The sequence below is a fragment of the Narcine bancroftii genome, chromosome 1 (genome assembly GCF_036971445.1).
Source record: "Narcine bancroftii isolate sNarBan1 chromosome 1, sNarBan1.hap1, whole genome shotgun sequence".
NCBI classification, from domain to species: domain Eukaryota; kingdom Metazoa; phylum Chordata; class Chondrichthyes; order Torpediniformes; family Narcinidae; genus Narcine; species Narcine bancroftii.
In genome coordinates, this window is record NC_091469.1 from 422,006,523 (window position 1) to 422,026,524 (window position 20,002).

Genomic DNA, 20,002 nt, shown 5'->3' on the forward strand with positions numbered 1-20,002 from the left:
TAAATTTGCAGGGACATTGCCTTGCTGATGTGTGGGTCTTTATTATGCCAGATCTCTGCGCCCATGTGTTACTGGGGTTAGATATTCAATCTCCGATGAACAGTGTAGTGTTAAATTTCGGTGGGCCACTACCCACACTTACCATCCCCCATGCTAGTTACTGCTATCTGTCTGCATTAAAGATCAAAGCTTCTTCCCTTTTTAGTGATTTATCCTGAGTGTCAGCCAATTGCCACTAAGAGCCGTTCTTACAGCAAAGAGGATCGTGAGTTTATCAAAAAGGAGACCCAGAGACTGCTTAAAGAGGGAGTAATTGAACCTAGTAAGAGTCTGTGGCGGGCCCAAGTGGTAGTCGTGAAAAATCACACTATGACGACTGGCTATTGACTACAGCCAGACAATCAACCGTTACACTAACCTGGATGCCTGTCCCCTGTCATGCATCAATGAAATGATTAATCAGATAGCGCAATACAAAGTGTATTCCAGTATCGACCTCAAAGCAGCTTATCATTAAATCCCTATTAAGAAAAGGGAACGGCCCTATACGGCTTTTGAGGCTGATGTGGGGGGGGGGGGGGTTAAACCAGTTTAAAAGGGTACCTTTTGGGGTCACTAATGGTGTGTCCTTGTTTCAGAGGGAAATGGATAAGATTGTTAGGACGTATGAGTTACAGGGTACATTTCCCTATCTGGATAATGTCACTATCTGTGGGAAAACACAGGCAGCTAAAGAACTCAGCCTCACATTTAACGAGGGCAAATGTGTGTTCAACGCGACTGAGCTACCCATTCTGGGCTACATTGCCTGCAAGGGCGAAATCTGCCCCACCCGGAAAGAATGGCCCCTCTTAAGAAGTTACCACCCCCAGACTCAGTAAAAGCCCTTAAAAGTTGTTTGGGATTCTTTTCCTACTACTGCAAATGGGTTCGGGACTACATGACGAAAACACGCCCTCTGTTTGACACTAAATTTTTTCCTCTCTCTCCAATGGCCTTGAAGGTTTTCGAGAGAATTAAAGCTGATATTGCAAAGCTGGACTCTCGTCCATTGACGAGGTTGTCCCATTCCAAGTGGAAACTGATGCCTTAGATTGTGCCTTGGCAGGATCCCTTAATCAAAAGGGCAGACCTGTGGCATTCTTCTCCCGCACGTTATGTGGACCTGAACTTAAACATCCTGCCATTGAAAAAGAAGCCCAGGCTATTACTGAAGCTGTTCACTACTGGAGACACCTTCTAGCCAGCAGAAAATTTACTCTGGTCATTGATCAGAAATCTTGCCTACATGTTCAGTACTAAACACAAAAATAAAATCAAGAATGATAAGATGGCACGCTGGCAAATAGAACTCTCAACTTATAATTATGAGATCCAGTACAGATTCAATGATCCCTCTGACGCATTGTCACGATCTGTTGCTGGTGCTCAGCAGGAGGAGCTAAAAGAGATCCATAGCAGACTGTGGCACCCAGGAGTCATGAGGTTCTTCCACTACATAAGGATTAACAACCTTTCTTACTCTCTGGAAGAAGTCAGGAAACTGACTAAAAGCTGTCCCGTTTGCGCAGAATGCAAACCACAATACTTCTAAGCTCCGGAGGCCACTCTCATCAAGGCAACCTGACCTGTTGAGAGGATTAGCTTAGCTTTTAAAGGGCCTTTACCTTCCAACAACAAAAATGTATATTTCCTTACTGTAATTGATGAATATTCCAGGTTTCCCTTTGCGATACCCTGCCATGACGTCTCGTCAGCGTCTGTCATTAAGTCACTTGACAGAATTTTCAGCATTTTTGGTTTTCCCAATTACATTAATACTGATAGGGGCTCAGTATTCATGAGTGCTGAACTGCGGCAAGCCCTGCTACGAAAGGGGATTGGCACCAGCCGTACTACAAGCTACAACCGGCAGGGCAATGGGCAGGTCGAAAGGGCTAATGCTACAGTGGGAAGACTGTTAATCTTGCTTTAAAAACACATGGTTGCCTGGTGGCAGGAGGTGCTGCCTGAGGCGCTACATTCTATTTGGTCTTTATTGTGTACTGCAACAAATCAAACACCTCATGAACGTATGTTTGCCCTTCCTAGGAAATCAGGAACTGTGATGGACTGGCCAGCCTGTTTATCTGAGCCTGGAACCATGCTGCTGAAGAGCCTGGAACCATGCTGCTGAAGAGCCATGGTTGGACACATAAAACAGACCCCCTAGTCCAACCAGTTCAGCTACTGCATACCAACCCCAACTACGCTCATGTTAAATTCCCAGACTGGAGTACTGACACTGTACCCCGAAGAGATCTGGCCTTGCCTGGTTCGCCCCTTCCTCACACTCCTACTCAGAGTGAGCCTGAGAGATTGGGCTCACCCCCCCAGCCAGTGACCCCAAGTAAGCTTTCAGATGGCCTTGCTGAGGCTCCACTGCCTCACGGTGGTGATTCTGGAGTGGGTCCAGAAGTCATTCCTTCCCACACTACAGACCCAGGAACTGTACCAGTTCCCAAGGTTGCAAAGGAGCCACCTGTTCTGAGAAGAAGCACCAGAATTCGTAAACAACCTGATAGGCTGACATATTCATAAAACATTTCATTATATTTCGATTGCTTGTTAAATACTGGCATATTTTGGCTGTTAGAGTATTCTCAATGCCAAACATGGTATCCATGTATCGCTTGCTTCAGTCTTTCCAAGCAGCTGTCCTTTTGATTTTAACCCTTCTTCTGCTGGGGGGAGACTGTGGTGAATGTCTGCCAAGCTGCCTGTCTCCTCTCTGGCGAGCCTTGCTGTACTAACATTGGCTGTTAAGGACACTCCCCTTGGGTATAACTGTGTATGCACCTATTGTATTTCATTATTGTACCATGAGTTTCTGCTAATAAAAGCCATGATTATTGTTTGACCACATCGTCTTTGTCTACTTCATCAACTGGCACTTCACCTGTGTGTCTGCTATTTTTAAAAATATGTTTTGCATAAATTCCTAGTCATCTTTATTTGGTGCGTAAATATTCATCAAGTTCCAAAATTCTCAATAAATCTGGCATTTCATCATTATATAGCTACCCACTGGGTCTGTTGTTACCTCATTTATCTTAATTGGTAGATTTTTATTAATTAATATAGCAACTCCAATGGGCTTTTGAGTTGTATAATGATGCCGCTACATGACCAACCCAGTCTCTCTTTAATTGCGGTGTTCTAATTCAGTTAAATGTGATTCTTGTATAAATGCTATACCTATTCTTTCTTTTTTAAGTAATGTCAGTAACTTTTTCTCTTAATTTGATTGTGGATTCCATTAATATTAATAGTCATATAGTTTAGCATACCCATCTTACTCATATTTTTGAGTTCTCTTCCACTTCTTAAAACTCTACATCTCTCTTTTAAAATCAGTCTTTAAATTTATCTTATTTTTTTACTGTATATGACAACACAACTAATAAGAAATTAATAAAAATCATAATTTAATACTATTAAATAAAAAACAGGTGCAATAATTACAGTAATCTCAAACACGGGAAAAGATCCATCATCTCTGGCATCATACTGACCAATATCCTTGATAAATACAGATTATAAATTAATTGCAAAAATACTAGCAAATAGATTGACAGATTATATACCAAAATTAGACCAGACAGGATTTGTAAGAAATAGAAGAGCGGCAGATAATGTTTGTAAATTCATTAATTTAATCCACACAGCACAAATAAATAAAACACCAACTATACCAGTAACTCTAGATGCGGAGAAAGCTTTCAACAGGGTAGAATGGAATTATCTATTTAAAATACTACAAAAATTCACATTACCCAAAAAATTTATTATTTGGATTCGTCTTCTTTGGCTTGGCTTCACGGACGAAGATTTATTGAGGGGTGATGTCCACGTCAGCTGCAGGCTCGTTGGTGACTGACAAGTCCAATGCGGGACAGGCAGGCTCGGTTGCAGCGGTTGCAAGGGAAAATTGGTTGGTTGGGGTTGGGTGTTGGGTTTTTCCTCCTTTGTCTTTTGTCAATGAGGTGGGCTCTGTGGTCTTCTTCAAATGAGGTTGCTGCCCGCCGAACTGTGAGGCGCAAAGATGCATGATTTGAGGCGATATCAGCTCACTGGCGGTGGTCAATGTGGCAGGCACCAAGAGATTAGAGCATTATATAATGGACCTTTAGCAAAAGTAATAACAAATGGGCATATTTCAGATCACTTCAAACTGATTAGGTCAACTAGACAGGGATGTCCACTATCACATTCCCTGTTTGTTTTGTCCATAGCACCATAAGCAGAATTGATGAGAAAAGAACCTGGGGGGCGCGGCAAGATGGCGTAGAGTCTAGACATGTAATCTCGACCTCTCTGGCCAGACTTTTAAGTACCTGTTTTTAACTTTTAAGTTAAAAGTTTAAAGTTTTTATAAAGTTAGTTTAAAGTATCAAGGAACTGTTATGGCCATTAATGGTAAAAAGATTAAACTTCAAGTGCAGAAGAAATTACATTTTTGGAGTGTTGAAGATTTAAAGCCTAAAAAAACCTGCTACAGCTTCAGATTTATTGCCTGTGGGAGCTGGAAAAAAATGACTACTACTCATCAGGAGAAGGATATCGCTGGAATTACTCATTCTCAGGAGGAGGGTGCGTGTTCCCAAGAAGTGGATTCTGATTCTGGCAGCCTGCTAACTTTAACAGAGGGAATTCTGAGGAAAATGACTCCATTGTTTGAAACCACTCAGGCAGTACTCCAACCTGAAGACCTTAAACTTGTCCGTGAGTTCTTGAAACTACTGCGATTTGTGGGGGGAGATCAGCATCAACCTCCTGTTCTGGGAGTTCAAACTCGCAGTAAATCTGTTAAAAAATCTGTTGGAATACCTGCTGTTGAACTGCAGCAGGATCTGCAGTTATCTGGATCTGACACTACGTTAAAGAAAACAGGGTTGAGTCTTTCTGAATTATAACTTAACCTGTTAAGTACTGTTACTCAGCCGATTTTTGCAAGAATTGGCTCAAATGAAAGAGAGTATGAGGTCAGAATTCGCTACAGTTAATGCACATGTGGAAGTATTTTCTGAAGATTTAAAAAAAATTCAGTCTGCTTTTTTGGAATGTAAACAGCAAGGTCTACTTTTCGCTATCCGGCAGTGTTGAAGGTGTTTTGTGGAGACTTTCAATCTCGTTTTTTTGAGAATGAGCGTGAAGCAAGGATTTTTGCTGATTCGTTGCCAGATGTACGAGGACAAAGATGTAGTCCACCATTGTCTCCGAAAGAAAAATCTGGTTGTTCTGTAAATGGGAGAAATGGGAATGGAAAGAGTCTAGCTTCTTCTGAAATGGGGTTGACGAGTTTGGAATCTCTTGGATGAATAGAAGAACTTTCTTATTCTTACTTTATTTTTATGTTATTATGATATTTTGTTGTTATTCTTTGTTTGGCTGGAGAGGGAGAGATTTGCTCTATGTCTATTAGTCATCAGCCACTGGTGGGTGATCCACACCCAAGATTGGTTTAGGGATTACTATCTTTTGGTAGTTTTTTGGTTTTTTTTTTTAAATTTATTTTTTTCATTTTTATTTTATTTAGCCTTTAATTTGTGGTTTCTTTTTCTCCTATTGGAGTGCCTATTTAGATTGTTTTGAGTTTTTATATATAGATGTTATTAGTTCTCAGTCTCTTTCCTTGGCTTAGCTTCGCGGACGAAGATTTATGGAAAGGTAAAGTCCACGTCAGCTGCAGGCTCGTTTGTGGCTGACAAGTCCGATGCGGGACAGGCAGACACGGTTGCAAGGGAAAATTGGTTGGTTGGAGTTGGATGTTGGTTTTTTCCTCCTTTGTCTTTTGACAGTGAGGTGGGCTCTGCAGTCTTCAAAGGAGGTTGCTGCCCGCCGAACTGTGAGGCACCAAGATGCACGGTTTGAGGCGAGATCAGCCCACTGGCGGTGGTCAATGTGGCAGGCACCAAGAGCTTTCTTTAGGCAGTCCTTGTAACTCTTCTTTGGTGCACCTGTCTCGGTGGCCAGTGGAGAGCTCGCCATATAACACGATCTTGGGAAGGCGATGGTCCTCCATTCTGGAGACGTGACCTACCCAGCGCAGTTGGATCTTCAGCAGTGTGGATTCGATGCTGTCGGCCTCTGCCATCTTGAGTACTTCGATGTTGGAGATGAAGTCGGTCCAATGAATGTTGAGGATGGAGCGGAGACAACGCTGGTGGAAGCATTCTAGGAGCCGTAGGTGATGCCGGTAAAGGACCCATGTTTCGGAGCCGAACAGGAGTGTGGGTGTGACGGCTCTGTATACGCTAATCTTTGTGAGGTTTTTCAGTTGGTTGTTTTTCCAGACAACCAAAGGCGCTATTTGCCTTGGCGAGTCTGTTGTCTATCTCGTTGTTGATCCTTGCATCCGATGAAATGGTGCAGCCGGGAAAGATAAACTGGTTGACCGTTTTGAGTTTTGTGTGCCCGATGGAGATGTGGGGGGTCTGGTAGTCATGGTGGGGAGCTGGCTGATGGAGGACCTCAGTTTTCTTCAGGCTGACTTCCAGGCCAAACATTTTGGCAGTTTCCGCAAAACAGGACATCAAGCGCTGAAGAGCTGGCTCTGAATGGGCAACTAAAGCGGCATCGTCTGCAAAGAGTAGTTTACGGACAAGTTGCTCTTGTGTCTTGGTGTGAGCTTGCAGGCGCCTCAGATCGAAGAGAATGCCATCCGTGCGGTACCGGACGTAAACAGCGTCTTCATTGTTGAGGTCTTTCATGGCTTGTTTCAGCATCATGCTGAAGAAGATTGAAAAGAGGGTTGGTGCGAGAACACAGCCTTGCTTCACGCCATTGTTTATGGAGAAGGGTTCAGAGAGCTCATTGCTGTATCTGACCCGACCTTGTTGGTTTTCGTGCAGTTGGATAACCATGTTGAGGAACTTTGGGGGGCATCCGAGGCACTCTAGTATTTGCCAAAGCCCTTTCCTACTCACGGTGTTGAAGGCTTTGGTGAGGTCAACAAAGGTGATGTAGAGTCCTTTGTTTTGTTCTCTGCACTTTTCTTGGAGCTGTCTGAGGGCAAAGACCATGTCAGTTGTTCCTCTGTTTGCGCGAAAGCCGCACTGTGATTCTGGGAGAACATTTTCGGCGACACTAAGTATTCTATTTAGGAGAATCTTAGCGAAGTTTTTGATTGCAATGGAGAGCAGCTGATTCCCCTGTAGTTTGAGCAGTCTGATTTCTTGCCTTTGTTTTTATACAGGGTGATGATGATGGCATCACGAAGGTCCTGAGGCATCTTTCCTTGGTCCCAGCAGAGCTTGAAAAACTCATGCAGTTTGGCATGCAGAGTTTTGCCGCCAGCCTTCCAGACCTCTGGGGGGATTCCATCCATACCTGCTGCTTTGCCACTTTTCAGTTGTTCAATTGCCTTATATGTCTCTTCCTGGATGAGGACCTCATCCAGCAAAACTAAAACAAGGACCGGTTTGACGAAAACAACCAAGAAATCCAGGAGCTGCTGGCAAAGAAGCGAGCTGTCCACCAGGCTCACCTTGCAAAGCTGTCCTGGCCAGAGAAGAAACGAGCCTTCCGTCAAGTCCGATGCGGGACAGGCAGACACGATTGCAGCGGTTGCAGGGGAAAATTGGTTGGTTGGGGATGGGTGTTGGGTTTTTCCTCCTTTGCCTTTTGTCAGTGAGGTAGGCTCTGCGGTCTTCTTCAAAGGAGGTTGCTGCCCACCAATAACATTCGAATAGTTAAAAGACAAATACGGAATATCACATAGCACAATATTTTCATATTATTAGTTAAACACATATTTAAAAGAAAAACTAGGAACAAGCTTAAGATTACCTGAAGATAGCTGCTATATGAATGCTTAATTACAGATACAGTGATAGTTTAAAAACTTTTTTTTACAAAATGTACATAAAATTGCAATAAAAGGAAAATGATGAAACAATATATAAACCCAAACAAGGTGGGAAAAGATTTAAATATATGAATAAAGAATGAAACATGGAAGAAACTATGCACAGGAACCACAAAGAACACAATAAATACCCAATTTTGTATGATACAATATAATTGGCTACATAGATTATACGTGATACCACGAAAGTTAAGACAGATTTTCCATTGTCAACAAGAAATTGGAACAATATTACACGCAATTTGGACATGTACAAAAGTTAAAAAAAATTTTTGGGGGGAAAAATTTAAACTTAATACTAAATAAAATTACAAAAAATAAGATACCAAAAGATCCATAAATCTTCCTGTTAAACAACATAAAAGATAAAGAATTAGGCCTAAAATTAGACAAAACTCAAGGAAGATTTATTCTGATTGCACTTGCAGAAGCAAAAAATACATAATGACAACTTGGAAAACAGAAACAATCTTAAAAATACAACAGTGGTATATAGAAATGAATAATAATTATCACAGACTCAATGTGATTAAAAAATTTGTTACCAACATGTACATCAAATTGCAGTATAAGAAAGAGGATGAAACAAAGTATAAACCAAAACAAAGTTGAGAAAAATATTTAAACACCGAGATAAAGAAACATGGGAAAAGTTATGTATAGGTACAATGAGGAACACGAATGTGGTGATATGGCTGTATGTACTGGCTGGCCTGCCCTTCGGGTGTCTCCCTGCCTTAGCTCCTCCCTTGATCCTTCCCATGTGACCCCTGGCCATAAAGTTGAGTCCCCTCTCCTTCCCGCTCATTTTCTTAGCCTAAACCCGGGCCACCAGTCTCTTGCTCAATAAAGCCTATCGTTCCCCTGTCTGCCGATAGTGCCCAACAACGATAAATACTAGATTACATATATTACATATTACTCCTCAGAAATTAAAAGAGTGGTATCCAACAGCATTAGATAGATGCTTTTGTTGTAAACAAGAGACTGGATCAACATTGCGTGCAATTTGCACATGTTCAAAAGTAAAAAAAATTCTGGGAAGATCTAAACCTAATTTAAACAAAATCACAAAAAAAACCAAAAGATGCAAAAAATTTTCTGTTAAATAATATGAGACAAAAAAAATAGGACTAAAATTAGACAGCCCACATAAAATTTATTATGAAAGCGCTAGCAGTAGCCTATTCTATTCAAGTCTATTCCATCAGAAAAAAATTACATACATTCTGAAAGACAAATGTACATTATTCGAACAAATTTGGGAGCCATACATAAAATATATCAGAGAAGGCCGACCACAAGCCTCCATCTCGTAAAACAACATAATTATGAGCAGAATAAAATTTAAATATGTGAAAGTGGACAATACGACTTTTTTGCTTTTTGTTATTCCTTTGTTTTATGTGTTTTATTATTTTTTGATTTTTGAAGGAGGGTGTGGAAGGGGGAAAAAGAAGAAATGTCATTATGTTTTTATTGATAATGATCATTTGTGGATGTTGTTATTGATATGACTCGTAGTGCAAGAAATATTTTTTTTAATAAGTTGAATGATTGTATTCCATTAGAAAAGATCAAGAGACAAATGTACTTTATTTGAGCAAATTTGGAAACCATACATATAAGGGGTGGGGAGGGTGGTAGGAAAAGGGGAAAATATCACTGTATATTTTAATGATCTTTGGCTTGGCTTCGCGGACGAAGATTTATGGAGGGGGTAAATGTCCACGTCAGCTGCAGGCTCATTTGTGGCTGACAAGTCCGAAGCGGGACAGGCAGACACGGTTGCAGTGGAAAATTGGTTGGTTGGGGTTGGGTGTTGGGTTTTTCCTCCTTTGCCTTTTGTCAGTGTGGTGGGCTCTGCGGTCTTCTTCAAAGGACGTTGCTGCCCGCCAAACTGTGAGGCGCTAAGATGCACGGTTTGAGGCGATATCAGCCCACTGGCGGTGGTCAATGTGGCAGGCACCAAGAGATTTCTTTAGGCAGTCCTTGTACCTCTTCCTTGGTGGACCTCTGTCACGGTGGCCAGTGGAGAGCGCGCCATATAACACGATCTTGGGAAGGCGATTGTCCTCCATTCTGGAGACGTGACCCACCCAGCGCAGCTGGATCTTCAGCAGCGTGGACTCGATGCTGTCGGCCTCTGCCATCTCGAGTACTTCGATGTTAGGGATGAAGGCGCTCCAATGAATGTTGAGGATGGAGCCGTAGGTGATGCCGATAGAGGACCCATGATTCGGAACCGAACAGGAATGTGGGTATGACAGCGGCTCTGTATACGCTTATCTTTGTGAGGTTTTTCAGTTGGTTGTTTTTCCAGACTCTTTTGTGTAGTCTTCCAAAGGCGCTATTTGCCTTGGCGAGTCTGTTGTCTATCTCGTTGTCGATCCTTGCATCCGATGAAATGGTGCAGCCGAGATAGGTAAACTGGTTGACCGTTTTGAGTTTTGTGTGCCCGATGGAGATGTGGGGGGGCTGGTAGTCATGGTGGGGAGCTGGCTGATGGAGGACCTCAGTTTTCTTCAGGCTGACTTCCAGGCCAAACATTTTGGCAGTTTCCGCAAAACAGGACGTCAAGCGCTGAAGAGCTGGCTCTGAATGGGCAACTAAAGCAGCATCGTCTGCAAAGAGTAGTTCACGGACAAGTTTCTCTTTGTCTTGGTGTGAGCTTGCAGGCGCCTCAGATTGGAGAGACTGCCATCCGTGCAATACCGGATGTAAACAGCATCTTCATTGTTGAGGTCTTTCATGGCTTGGTTCAGCATCATGCTGAAGAAGATTGAAAAGAGGGTTGGTGCGAGAACGCAGCCTTGCTTCATGCCATTGTTAATGGAGAAGGGTTCAGAGAGCTCATTGCTGTATCTGACCCGACCTTGTTGGTTTTCGTGCAGTTGGATAACCAGGTTGAGGAACTTTGGGGGGCATCCGATGCGCTCTAGTATTTTCCAAAGCCCTTTCCTGTTCACAGTGAAATATTAAATAAATAAATAAAACCTTGTATTAATGGCATAATACAAGTGTGAGCTGTTGCTCAGCCATATTTTGTTCACTAAAATATTTTCCCCTGTTGACTTGACTTTAAAATTGTCTCAAAATTAAAACATACCTCTTTAGCTTTATTGTGAATTAGAACTTGCAAGATTGATGTTTTCAGATATGCCATGCTGCGACTTTGCACAGATTTCTTCTATGAAAGCTGCACTCTTCAACTATTTGCACTCTGCAAGTTCTAACCTCTTATTTTTCTTTTGTTCATTACAACATCAGCAACTGTGCTTTGTTGCCATTGTGTGAAGCTCTGGAATTCTCTCCCAATATACACTTCCTCTATCTCTTAATTTCTTTACTTAAAATTTCCCTCTTTAAATCAAACCAATGGTTTCAGTACACGATTTTGTTCATTGGTGCTCCATTTGATATTTTTCAAACACAAGTATTGACTCTAAAATGAATATTTTACTGTATTCTCCAATTGATAAAAAACATAGAATAATTATTTAAAAAAAAATTCTCATTACTATTTGAGGTTGTTCTACAGCACCTAATAGCCTGAAAACACCTGAGATTGTCTGATCTTGGTAGCTAAGCAGGCTCTGGACAAGTCAGTTCTTGGAGGGGGAGACTGCCCAGGAACACAAGATGCTGTAGGTTTCTGTGAGGGGCACTGTCTTTCTTATGGTAGACAAAAGTTAAAGAATTTCATGTATGTTACATTCTAAATGTAGTATTACTAGATGATAATGGAATGTTATATTTCTATAAGTGATGATCAATCTAAACAATATTAAAATGACAGGGATTGTACCACCTAGTCCTACAAATTAACCAGTTAAAAGATAATTTATTTTGAGGCTAAGGATTCCTAATTATGTGTTCTCTCTATTGCATTCTTTTTCAGGCTACCTACTTATGACTGTTATTCATGTTTCACAACATTTTGTAAAATCTTATTTTATTTTTATCAAGCCTTGAATCTTAAAATGACCACCATTATTCTAGTCAGAACTCTCCATTTTTCTTCAGGGTCTCCAATGAAAGTAATCTGAAGAACTATATCCAAGAGCAATGCTTAGGCTCTGCAGAAGGTCAATTCAGAATGCTCAGACATTGCCACCCTTATTAGTATGCTAACACTGATTTTGAGATCCCACCTTTTAAAATGTTTTCAGTCAAACTTGCCAACACGATAAATGAATGGGAAGAAAGAGGTTCATGTGGTGGAGAGGATCAGATTCCAAGGAGGAGGATTACTATTCGAAGGGCGCTAGCCTTGTACTTTTAAATTAAATTTAAATATACAGCACGGTAACAGGCTCTTCTGGCCCATAAGCCCGTGCCCTCCAAATACACCAATTAATCTAGAATCTCTGTATGGTTTTGAAGGGTGGGAGGAAACCCGTGCAGACACGGGGGGGGGGGGTGGCGGGGGGGATTCAAACTGGAATGCTGGAGTTGTGATAGCATTGCAGTAATCGTGATGCTAACTGCCGTCCTCTGCACCTGCCCTTGGTACTTTACATTGTGCTCAAACTGAACAGCATTGATCCAACATGCAAATTGGGGAAATTACTGTATCATGGGATTCTGATTTCCTTATTGAAATGGACCTTCCACATAGATGCATTGGATTATAAATGTGGCCCCCTTTTGGGATGAGTGGTCACGTTTCTGCTCATGATTTTTGGAGAGCGGGCAATGTTAATTTTCTGGTCATCGCAGATGATTGGAATGAAATTGAACCCTTCTCTTTTCACAATTCAAGTGAAATTTGTAGTTTGTGAGCAATAAATGTAACCATATATACCAGGAGCAAGTTTCTTTATCAACTGGATTGGCTCAATTTCATCTATGCCTTTCATGGACAAAAAAAACTTACTATAGCAATGTTTTAGTCTATTACATTGTTTTAATTTTGTCTTATACATATTAACAAGTTTAAATGAGCCTATATTTTTAATTTTATAGGGGAATCGGAAGATTCTGACAGCCATGAAGAATCTTTTACAGATGGTGCTTCATTGGCATATGATCGTAATGATTACCATGAAGAAGTTGCAGCTGATGGTATGTAATAAGATTAATTGATGTATGATTTTCCTTTATTATTTTTCTTCAGAGACTGAAATGTGAACTTCCAATGAGTTCTACAGAAATCAGAGAAATACCACATTTATTGTGATGTTTTGGAACGCATTGAAGAGCTCCCTCTAGTGGAATTCAAAGTGTAAAAATGAAAACCCTTTAAGATGAAGCACAAAAATGTATCAACAGAGTTTAGTTTAAATTTAACTTCTCAAGCTTGTAGTCAACATCTAGCTGACAGATTTTGAATATATGTACTAATTTCAGAGGACAATTTTCCCACTATACATGCCCACTATAGCTGGTTTTGAGAAAAAGTATTGCATTTGTTCAATACTGTAAAATAATTAATAATATAAAACAAAACACTAGACATACTCAGGGGGTCAGGATCTGTGGAAGGAAAAGGTGCCAGTCAATGTTTTGGGTCAAGATGCTGCATCAGAACAGATGAGGAAACAGAGGATTGGTAGGACAGAGCGTTACTAGAGTTGTGGGATAGATGCTTAGAAAGGTAGAATGAGATGGGAAGGGAATAATGGGCAGAAATTACCAGGTATCAGGGTGGGAAAGAACAAAGGGAGAAAAATACCTGGTGGACAAGTGAATATATGTGGGGGGGAAAAAAAAATAGATGTTGGTTAACTAGAATTTTAAAATTCAATGTTCATACTATTGAGTTGTAAGCTACCCAAGCAGAATAAGATGTTGTTCTTGCAATTTAACTTTGGCCTCTAATTAGCATTGGAGACCTTGGAAATGGGCAGCTTGGTGTGAGAAGGAAAAGAAAAGTTGAAATGATATGAAACCGGAAGCTTGAATTGGCCTTTGCAAGTGTTCCGCAAAATGGTTGCCCCACCACCTCTGCAACCAACATGTGATTCTCCACAATTTTTGCTGGCTTCCACCACCACTCACATCTTTGCCTTTTCTCCCACTTTCTGGAGGGACCACTCTCTTTAGGACTTCCTGGTCTATCATCCCTCTCACTCATTATCATCTGCTGAAAATTTCTCTCATGACCAAAGGAAGTGTTCCCTCATCTCCTCCCTGACCATCATTAAGGAACGTAAGCAGCTCTTCCAGGTGAGGCAGAGGTTCTCGTGCACCTCTTCTAATCTGGTTGATTACATTCAGTACTCCCAATATGTCCATTGACACGTTGGGAGTATTGAATCAAGGGTAGACCAAATGACTATTTCACGGTGCATCTGCACTTTGTCTACACTACCATCTCAAGCTGCTTGTTGCATATCATTTTAACTCTCCTTCTGTTTCCCAAACTATTCTGTTTATCCTTTGCCAATGTAAAAGGCAAAACGTATATTTGAAAAGCAATACTTCATGTTCCACTTATAACCCAATGGCATGAACATTGAATTTTCCAATTTGAGTTAAACCACTCCCTCTGTGTTCTCCATCCATGCACAGTTATCTACCTGTTTTTCTTATCCCTTTGTTCACCTTTGCCATTTCATCTTCCTACCTTGTTCCATCTGCCCATCATTCCATCCCTACCTGGTTCCACCTATCACCTATGAATCTTTATTCCACGCCTTCTTTGTGCTGCTGTGTACTGGCAATTTTTCTTTTTCTCCTTTGTCATGATGCAGGTGCTGTACTTGAGCATTTTGACCAATCCACTGATCATTCCAGTGTTCTGTTTTTGTTCCAGCTTCCAGCATCTGAAGTCACTCTTATCTACAATTAATTACAACATGTTGATTTTTATGGTATTATTAAAGGCATGCACAATAACCTTCAATATATTTGAACATTTATTTGGGAAATTACAACTCGTATTAGACTTACCTTGAATTTATTGTGAATTTTTATTCTTGAATAGTGGATAAGAATATTATTGTAGCCTGCAAGGAGAACATAATAACTGGAAGCTAGTGTAGAACTATGTGCATATTTTGGTGTGCAAAAGACATGCATACAATTGTACATTTCAGTGGTGAACACATAGTCATTAGCATTGTGTTATTGTTGCAAAGATGCATTTCTTCATATATTATGCAGCTCTTGCAAATTTATTATTAATCTTTTATAAAATAGTATGGCTGCTGTTTTAAAGTAGAAAGTGTATTAGTTCCATTATAGAACTTTAATTTAGTAATGTTCAGTGAAAGAACATGAAGCAAAGGAAAAGCTATCCAGAAGAATTAGAATATAAGAAACTATATTCTTCAATTAATGTTATTTGCTTTTTACAAAATCTGTTCGAATTCAGATGCTGGAAGCTGGAAAATAAATTATGACTCCCCAAAAGTAAATAGTTATAGAAAAGCCTTGTTATTTCTGTGTGGGATAGTAGTGCAGTTGTGTGCATTTTACTTCAAGACAGTAGTTTTGTTTGGGTTGAAATTCAAGGACATTCTTGTAATGTCCAAGAGTTAGGTACAAATTAATTTCATTTATTTTCTCTTTCTTGCATTGCCTTTGAGGAACATGCTACAATTCTATTAATTTCAGATATTTTTCAGCATTGTATAATGACCAGTGTTTTTCAAAATACTTGAAATTCTATCTAGAATTGTGCATAATGACATATAATGAATAATTTAACTGAAATTTCCAGAATATGCAGCATAATTAAACTTAAATCAAAACTAAACACCTTTACAATTCATAGCAAGTGAATTTAAGCATGGTCTTAATTTTTGGATTCAGATTTATTGTTAGAGTATATACATGACATCAACCCTGAAATTCTTTTTCTGGCGGGCAAGGCAGAATTACCACTAATTGAGTGTGCAAAAAAAAAAGACTCAACATACACATGTAAACAAATAAAGAAATGTAAACAAACCGCAGGAGATAAAAATAAATAACGTGCAAAAATAAGAGTCCTTAAACAAGTCCTTGATTGAGTTTGTTTCTGAGGAGTCTTAATGGTGGAGGGGTAGCAACTATTCATGAAGCTGGTGGTGTTAGTCTTGTGACGCCAATTACCTTTTTCCTGATGGTAGCAATGAGAACAGAACATGTGCTGGTGGTGTGGATCCTTGATGATTGCTGTTGCTCTCTGACAGCAGTGTTCCCTGTAGATGTTCTCAATGGTGGGGAGGGTTCTGGGCTGTGTCCCTTTTGGCAGGACTTTGTGCTCGAGGGCATTAGTGTCCCCGTACCAGACCATGATGCTGCCAACCAGCACACTTTCCACTGTAGAATTTTGGCAGGTTTTCTGTTGTCATGCCAAACCTCCACAAACTCCTGAGGAAGAAGAGGCACTGTCGTGTTTTCTTCACGATGCCATTTGTGTGTTGGGTCCGGGAAAGATCCTCTGAAATAGTGACTCATAAGAAAAATTTGCTCACTCTCTCCACCTTTGATTTCCCCCAATGATCACTTGATCACATCTCTGGTTTTCCTTTCTTGAAGTCAACAAATAGCTTCTTGATTTTTGGTGACATTGAGTCCGAGGTTGTTGTTGGTGCACCATTCAGCTGTTTTCAATCTCTTTGGATGTAGAAATAGTATCTGCAATTTTATATATGACATTTTTCATGAAGTAGACATTGTACTTATTAGAAGTTGAAGTATATTTCTAACTGGAGTGAAGTGTGTTTATAAATAATCTATTAATTCATTTTGTTAAAATATGCTACTGAATTGTATATAATAGAATGGCAGTATTTTGCAACCTTTCCATCCCATTTGATTAATTTCATATGACCAACCTGTTGTTTTTAAATGTACCTTTCCGATATGTATAAACTGTTCATCAATTTTAGGTTTACAAAATGCAATATTAAACTTCTGTACTAAAGAGTGAGAGTTTAACAAAAACTGTCAGTAAGCATGGAATTGGTGGCTAACAAATACAGTACAGCTCCAATTATCTGAAATTGGATTCCCCGAAATCCTCAGTTTTCTGAAATTTTTTTGGAGCTCAACTGATCGGGGAACCCAGGCTCACGTTGGCGGCAGCAGCGGACCCTGAGCTCCTGGTGGGAGCGGGGCCTTGGTGGGGAGGTGTTGGTGATTGGCGGTGGTCAGCATTTTTTTTGGGTGAGAATTAAGCATTATTTTAATGCTTAAAAAGCCTTCCCTTGTTTGTTGTTGTTTAAACACTTTTACAATGATTTGCTGTTGCTACTGAGCTGGTTTTTTTTTTAAAAAAACCACCAGTTCTCCAAAAAAAAGTTTATCCGAAATGAGCCTGGAGCCTAACCATTTTTGGATAATTGGAGTTGTATTGTACCATACAATCATTTGTACACTTACCTTGATTTTACATTGAACATTTCCAACAACAGGTTCATGCCAGAAGTAAACTTCTGTAAAATCCTTACTCAGACTACATTAAAGCAACATGTTAGCAGAAAATTGGACATGAACTGAGTCTTCATCTGTTTATTGTTGTTTATTTGTACACTAACCATACATTGTTTGAAAAGTCATCAGTAACATGCTATTTATCATGTAAGGAATGTAAAAATAATTTGGTCTATATTATGAAATGTTCAATTACAAAAAGTAAAAGCACTATTGAATCTATGCCAATGAGAGTGGAGCACTTTAGGATTAAATTCCAACATTCCCCAATTTTATACTTGATTGGCTTTTGTATATCAACATTGGAAAAGCAAATGAAGTATACATTTGCCATTTCTATACTTGTTGGTTGAGAAGGATTAAAACTGTGACTTGGTGATTATGCAGGTAATTTCAGTCATTTGATTTTTTAATTTGAGAGCTGAGGAGAAAGGGATGCTTATTTTACTACCTTCAGGATGTTTTTTTTTAATACAAATATACAGTGCATTCTAAGCTTTTTTTTCACTGAAATGCCATTAACATGATTACGTGAATTAATTTACAGTATAAATTGTTTTTAGTGCAGACTATTTTGATATAAAGTGTGCCTGGTCTTCTGTAAATGTGCCCACATTTGTCGATCATTAAAGTTCATGGTTATTTTTTTCGATTGCAATGCTTGTGGACTGACATTTTCAAAAGGGAGGATTGAAATTCATAGTTGTTCCATGGCTATAAATACACACTAAAAGAAACTATGACCACAAGTTTTTAAATTTCCTGGGAATGGTGCCATAGATAGGAAGATTAGGAATATTACCCTCTTGTTCAAATAGGAAAGGACACCTGATCAGCGCAGCCATCATGGAAGTGTTAAAGGAGATTCTTGTCATAAGAGTTCCTGAACGCAGTATAAGGAGAGGGCTCTTGAAATTATTGCTGTCGACTTTCAAAATCATTTAATAAATACTTGTCAAACTTTTTTTCAGAAAATTTGGTATATGGCCTGAAAGGGAAAGTGATAATTCAGGAGAAGGGAAAGAAGCCAGAGAGAAGTAGTGCCTGGGTATTTTTCTGACAGGAAGGAATGTTAGGGGACTGGTTGAATGTCTAAATATGGAGTAGCTCTTACTTCAAAAGTTGCTAATGATGCTAAGATGAGCTTTACAAGCAGGAAGAAGGAAGTGGTAAAGCAGGAAGTAGGAAGCAGGAATTAGGAAGCAGGAATTAGGAAGTGGTAAAGAGGGATCAATAAATTAAGTAAATTGCAAAGTAACTGAGCATTTTTGATATCGGGAAAATGTGAAGTAATTCATTTTGGACCTGAAAGCATAGTTTAGAATAATTACAAGATGATGTGGGATGGGTGGCGTAGCAGTTAGTACAATGTCCTTAAAGCGCCAGCGATCGGTGTTCGAATCCTGCGCTATCTGTAAAGAGTTTGTACGTTCTCCCTGGGTCTGCGTGGATTTTCCCTGGGGGCTCTGGTTTCCTCCCACTGTTTGAAACATGTAGGTTAATTGGGCCAAAATAGTTTGTATGACTAAATTTTTAAAAAATTATACAAGAGAACAATGTCAAATAGGCTTACAGAATTTATCTCCGATTTAAACATGTTTCAATATCACACGACCATTTAAAACCCTGATTAGACAACAGTTTGAGCAGTTTTGGGCACTGCAGTTTGAGAAGTTGATACCTGTTTTGGAGGTCGTCCAACAAAGATATACTAGAATATTAACAGGACTTAAGTTGCAGGAGATGGTAACAAAACTCAATTCTACCTACTAGAAATCGGATATGAAAGGGTGCTTTGATCAAAATGTTAGGTAGACAATCACCTGATCACCTGTTGGGGAATCTAAGAACTGGTGAAATGATAAATTTTAGAGCTAATACTTATGAGCATTAATTTTCACCATCCGTTGTTGAAAATTTTAAACCCAAATTTGAAATTTTTCTGTTAAGCAAATGTGTAGGGAAAGATGGTGGAAAAAGCAGGTACATGGTGTTGTAAGACCGGCTTTGGATATAAATGTTCTTGGGTGCAATTCAGTGTGAATTTGCAAGGTTATGTACTTTGTATAAATATTCCCACATTTATGCAAAAAAGAGATGCAAATGAATGATCTTGAGAATGAATATGATGGACACTTATTATGTGCAATATTGTACCATGTTAAAATAAATTAATGTAGCATGAAACAGGCCCTTCAGCCTAAATTTTCCATGGTGACCAAGGAAAACATTCTGGGCCAGTATTTCCCATTTATCTGTATTTGATCCATACGCAGTGCCCTTCTTAATGTTTAGGACAGAGGCACACTTTTTCCTTTATTTGCCCCTGAGCTCCACATTTAAAAATTTTTAATCAAACAATTTGCATGTGATTAAAGTGCATATTCCAAATTTTATTCATAGTTATTTGTATACATTTTGATTTGACCATGTAGAAATTGCAGCACTTTTTATACATAATCCCCTCATTTCAGGGCACCATAATATTTGGGTCATAGCAATGGTATGTATACTAAAGTAGTCATGTTTAGTATTTTGTTGCATATTCCTTGTATGCAATGACTGATTGAAGTCTGTGGTTCAAAGACGACATCAAGTATTGAATATCTTCTCTAGTGATGCTCTTCCACGCCTCAACTGCAGCATCTTCAGCTGCTGCTTGTTTTGGGGGCTTGTCCATTTGCATTTTCTCTTCAGCATATGGATGGCATGCTTGGTTAGATT

General features: G+C 39.6%; 1 protein-coding gene across 2 annotated transcripts in view; it reads left to right on the forward strand.

Moving 5' to 3' along the window:
* Positions 1-20,002, forward strand: part of skap2 (src kinase associated phosphoprotein 2) — a 308,759-nt gene that overhangs the window by 40,340 nt on the left and 248,417 nt on the right. For both annotated transcript variants that reach the window (XM_069914125.1, XM_069914126.1), the window contains one exon: positions 12,878-12,976. In XM_069914125.1, coding sequence (XP_069770226.1) covers positions 12,878-12,976 — 99 coding nt within the window. The remainder of the gene's footprint in view (positions 1-12,877; positions 12,977-20,002) is intronic.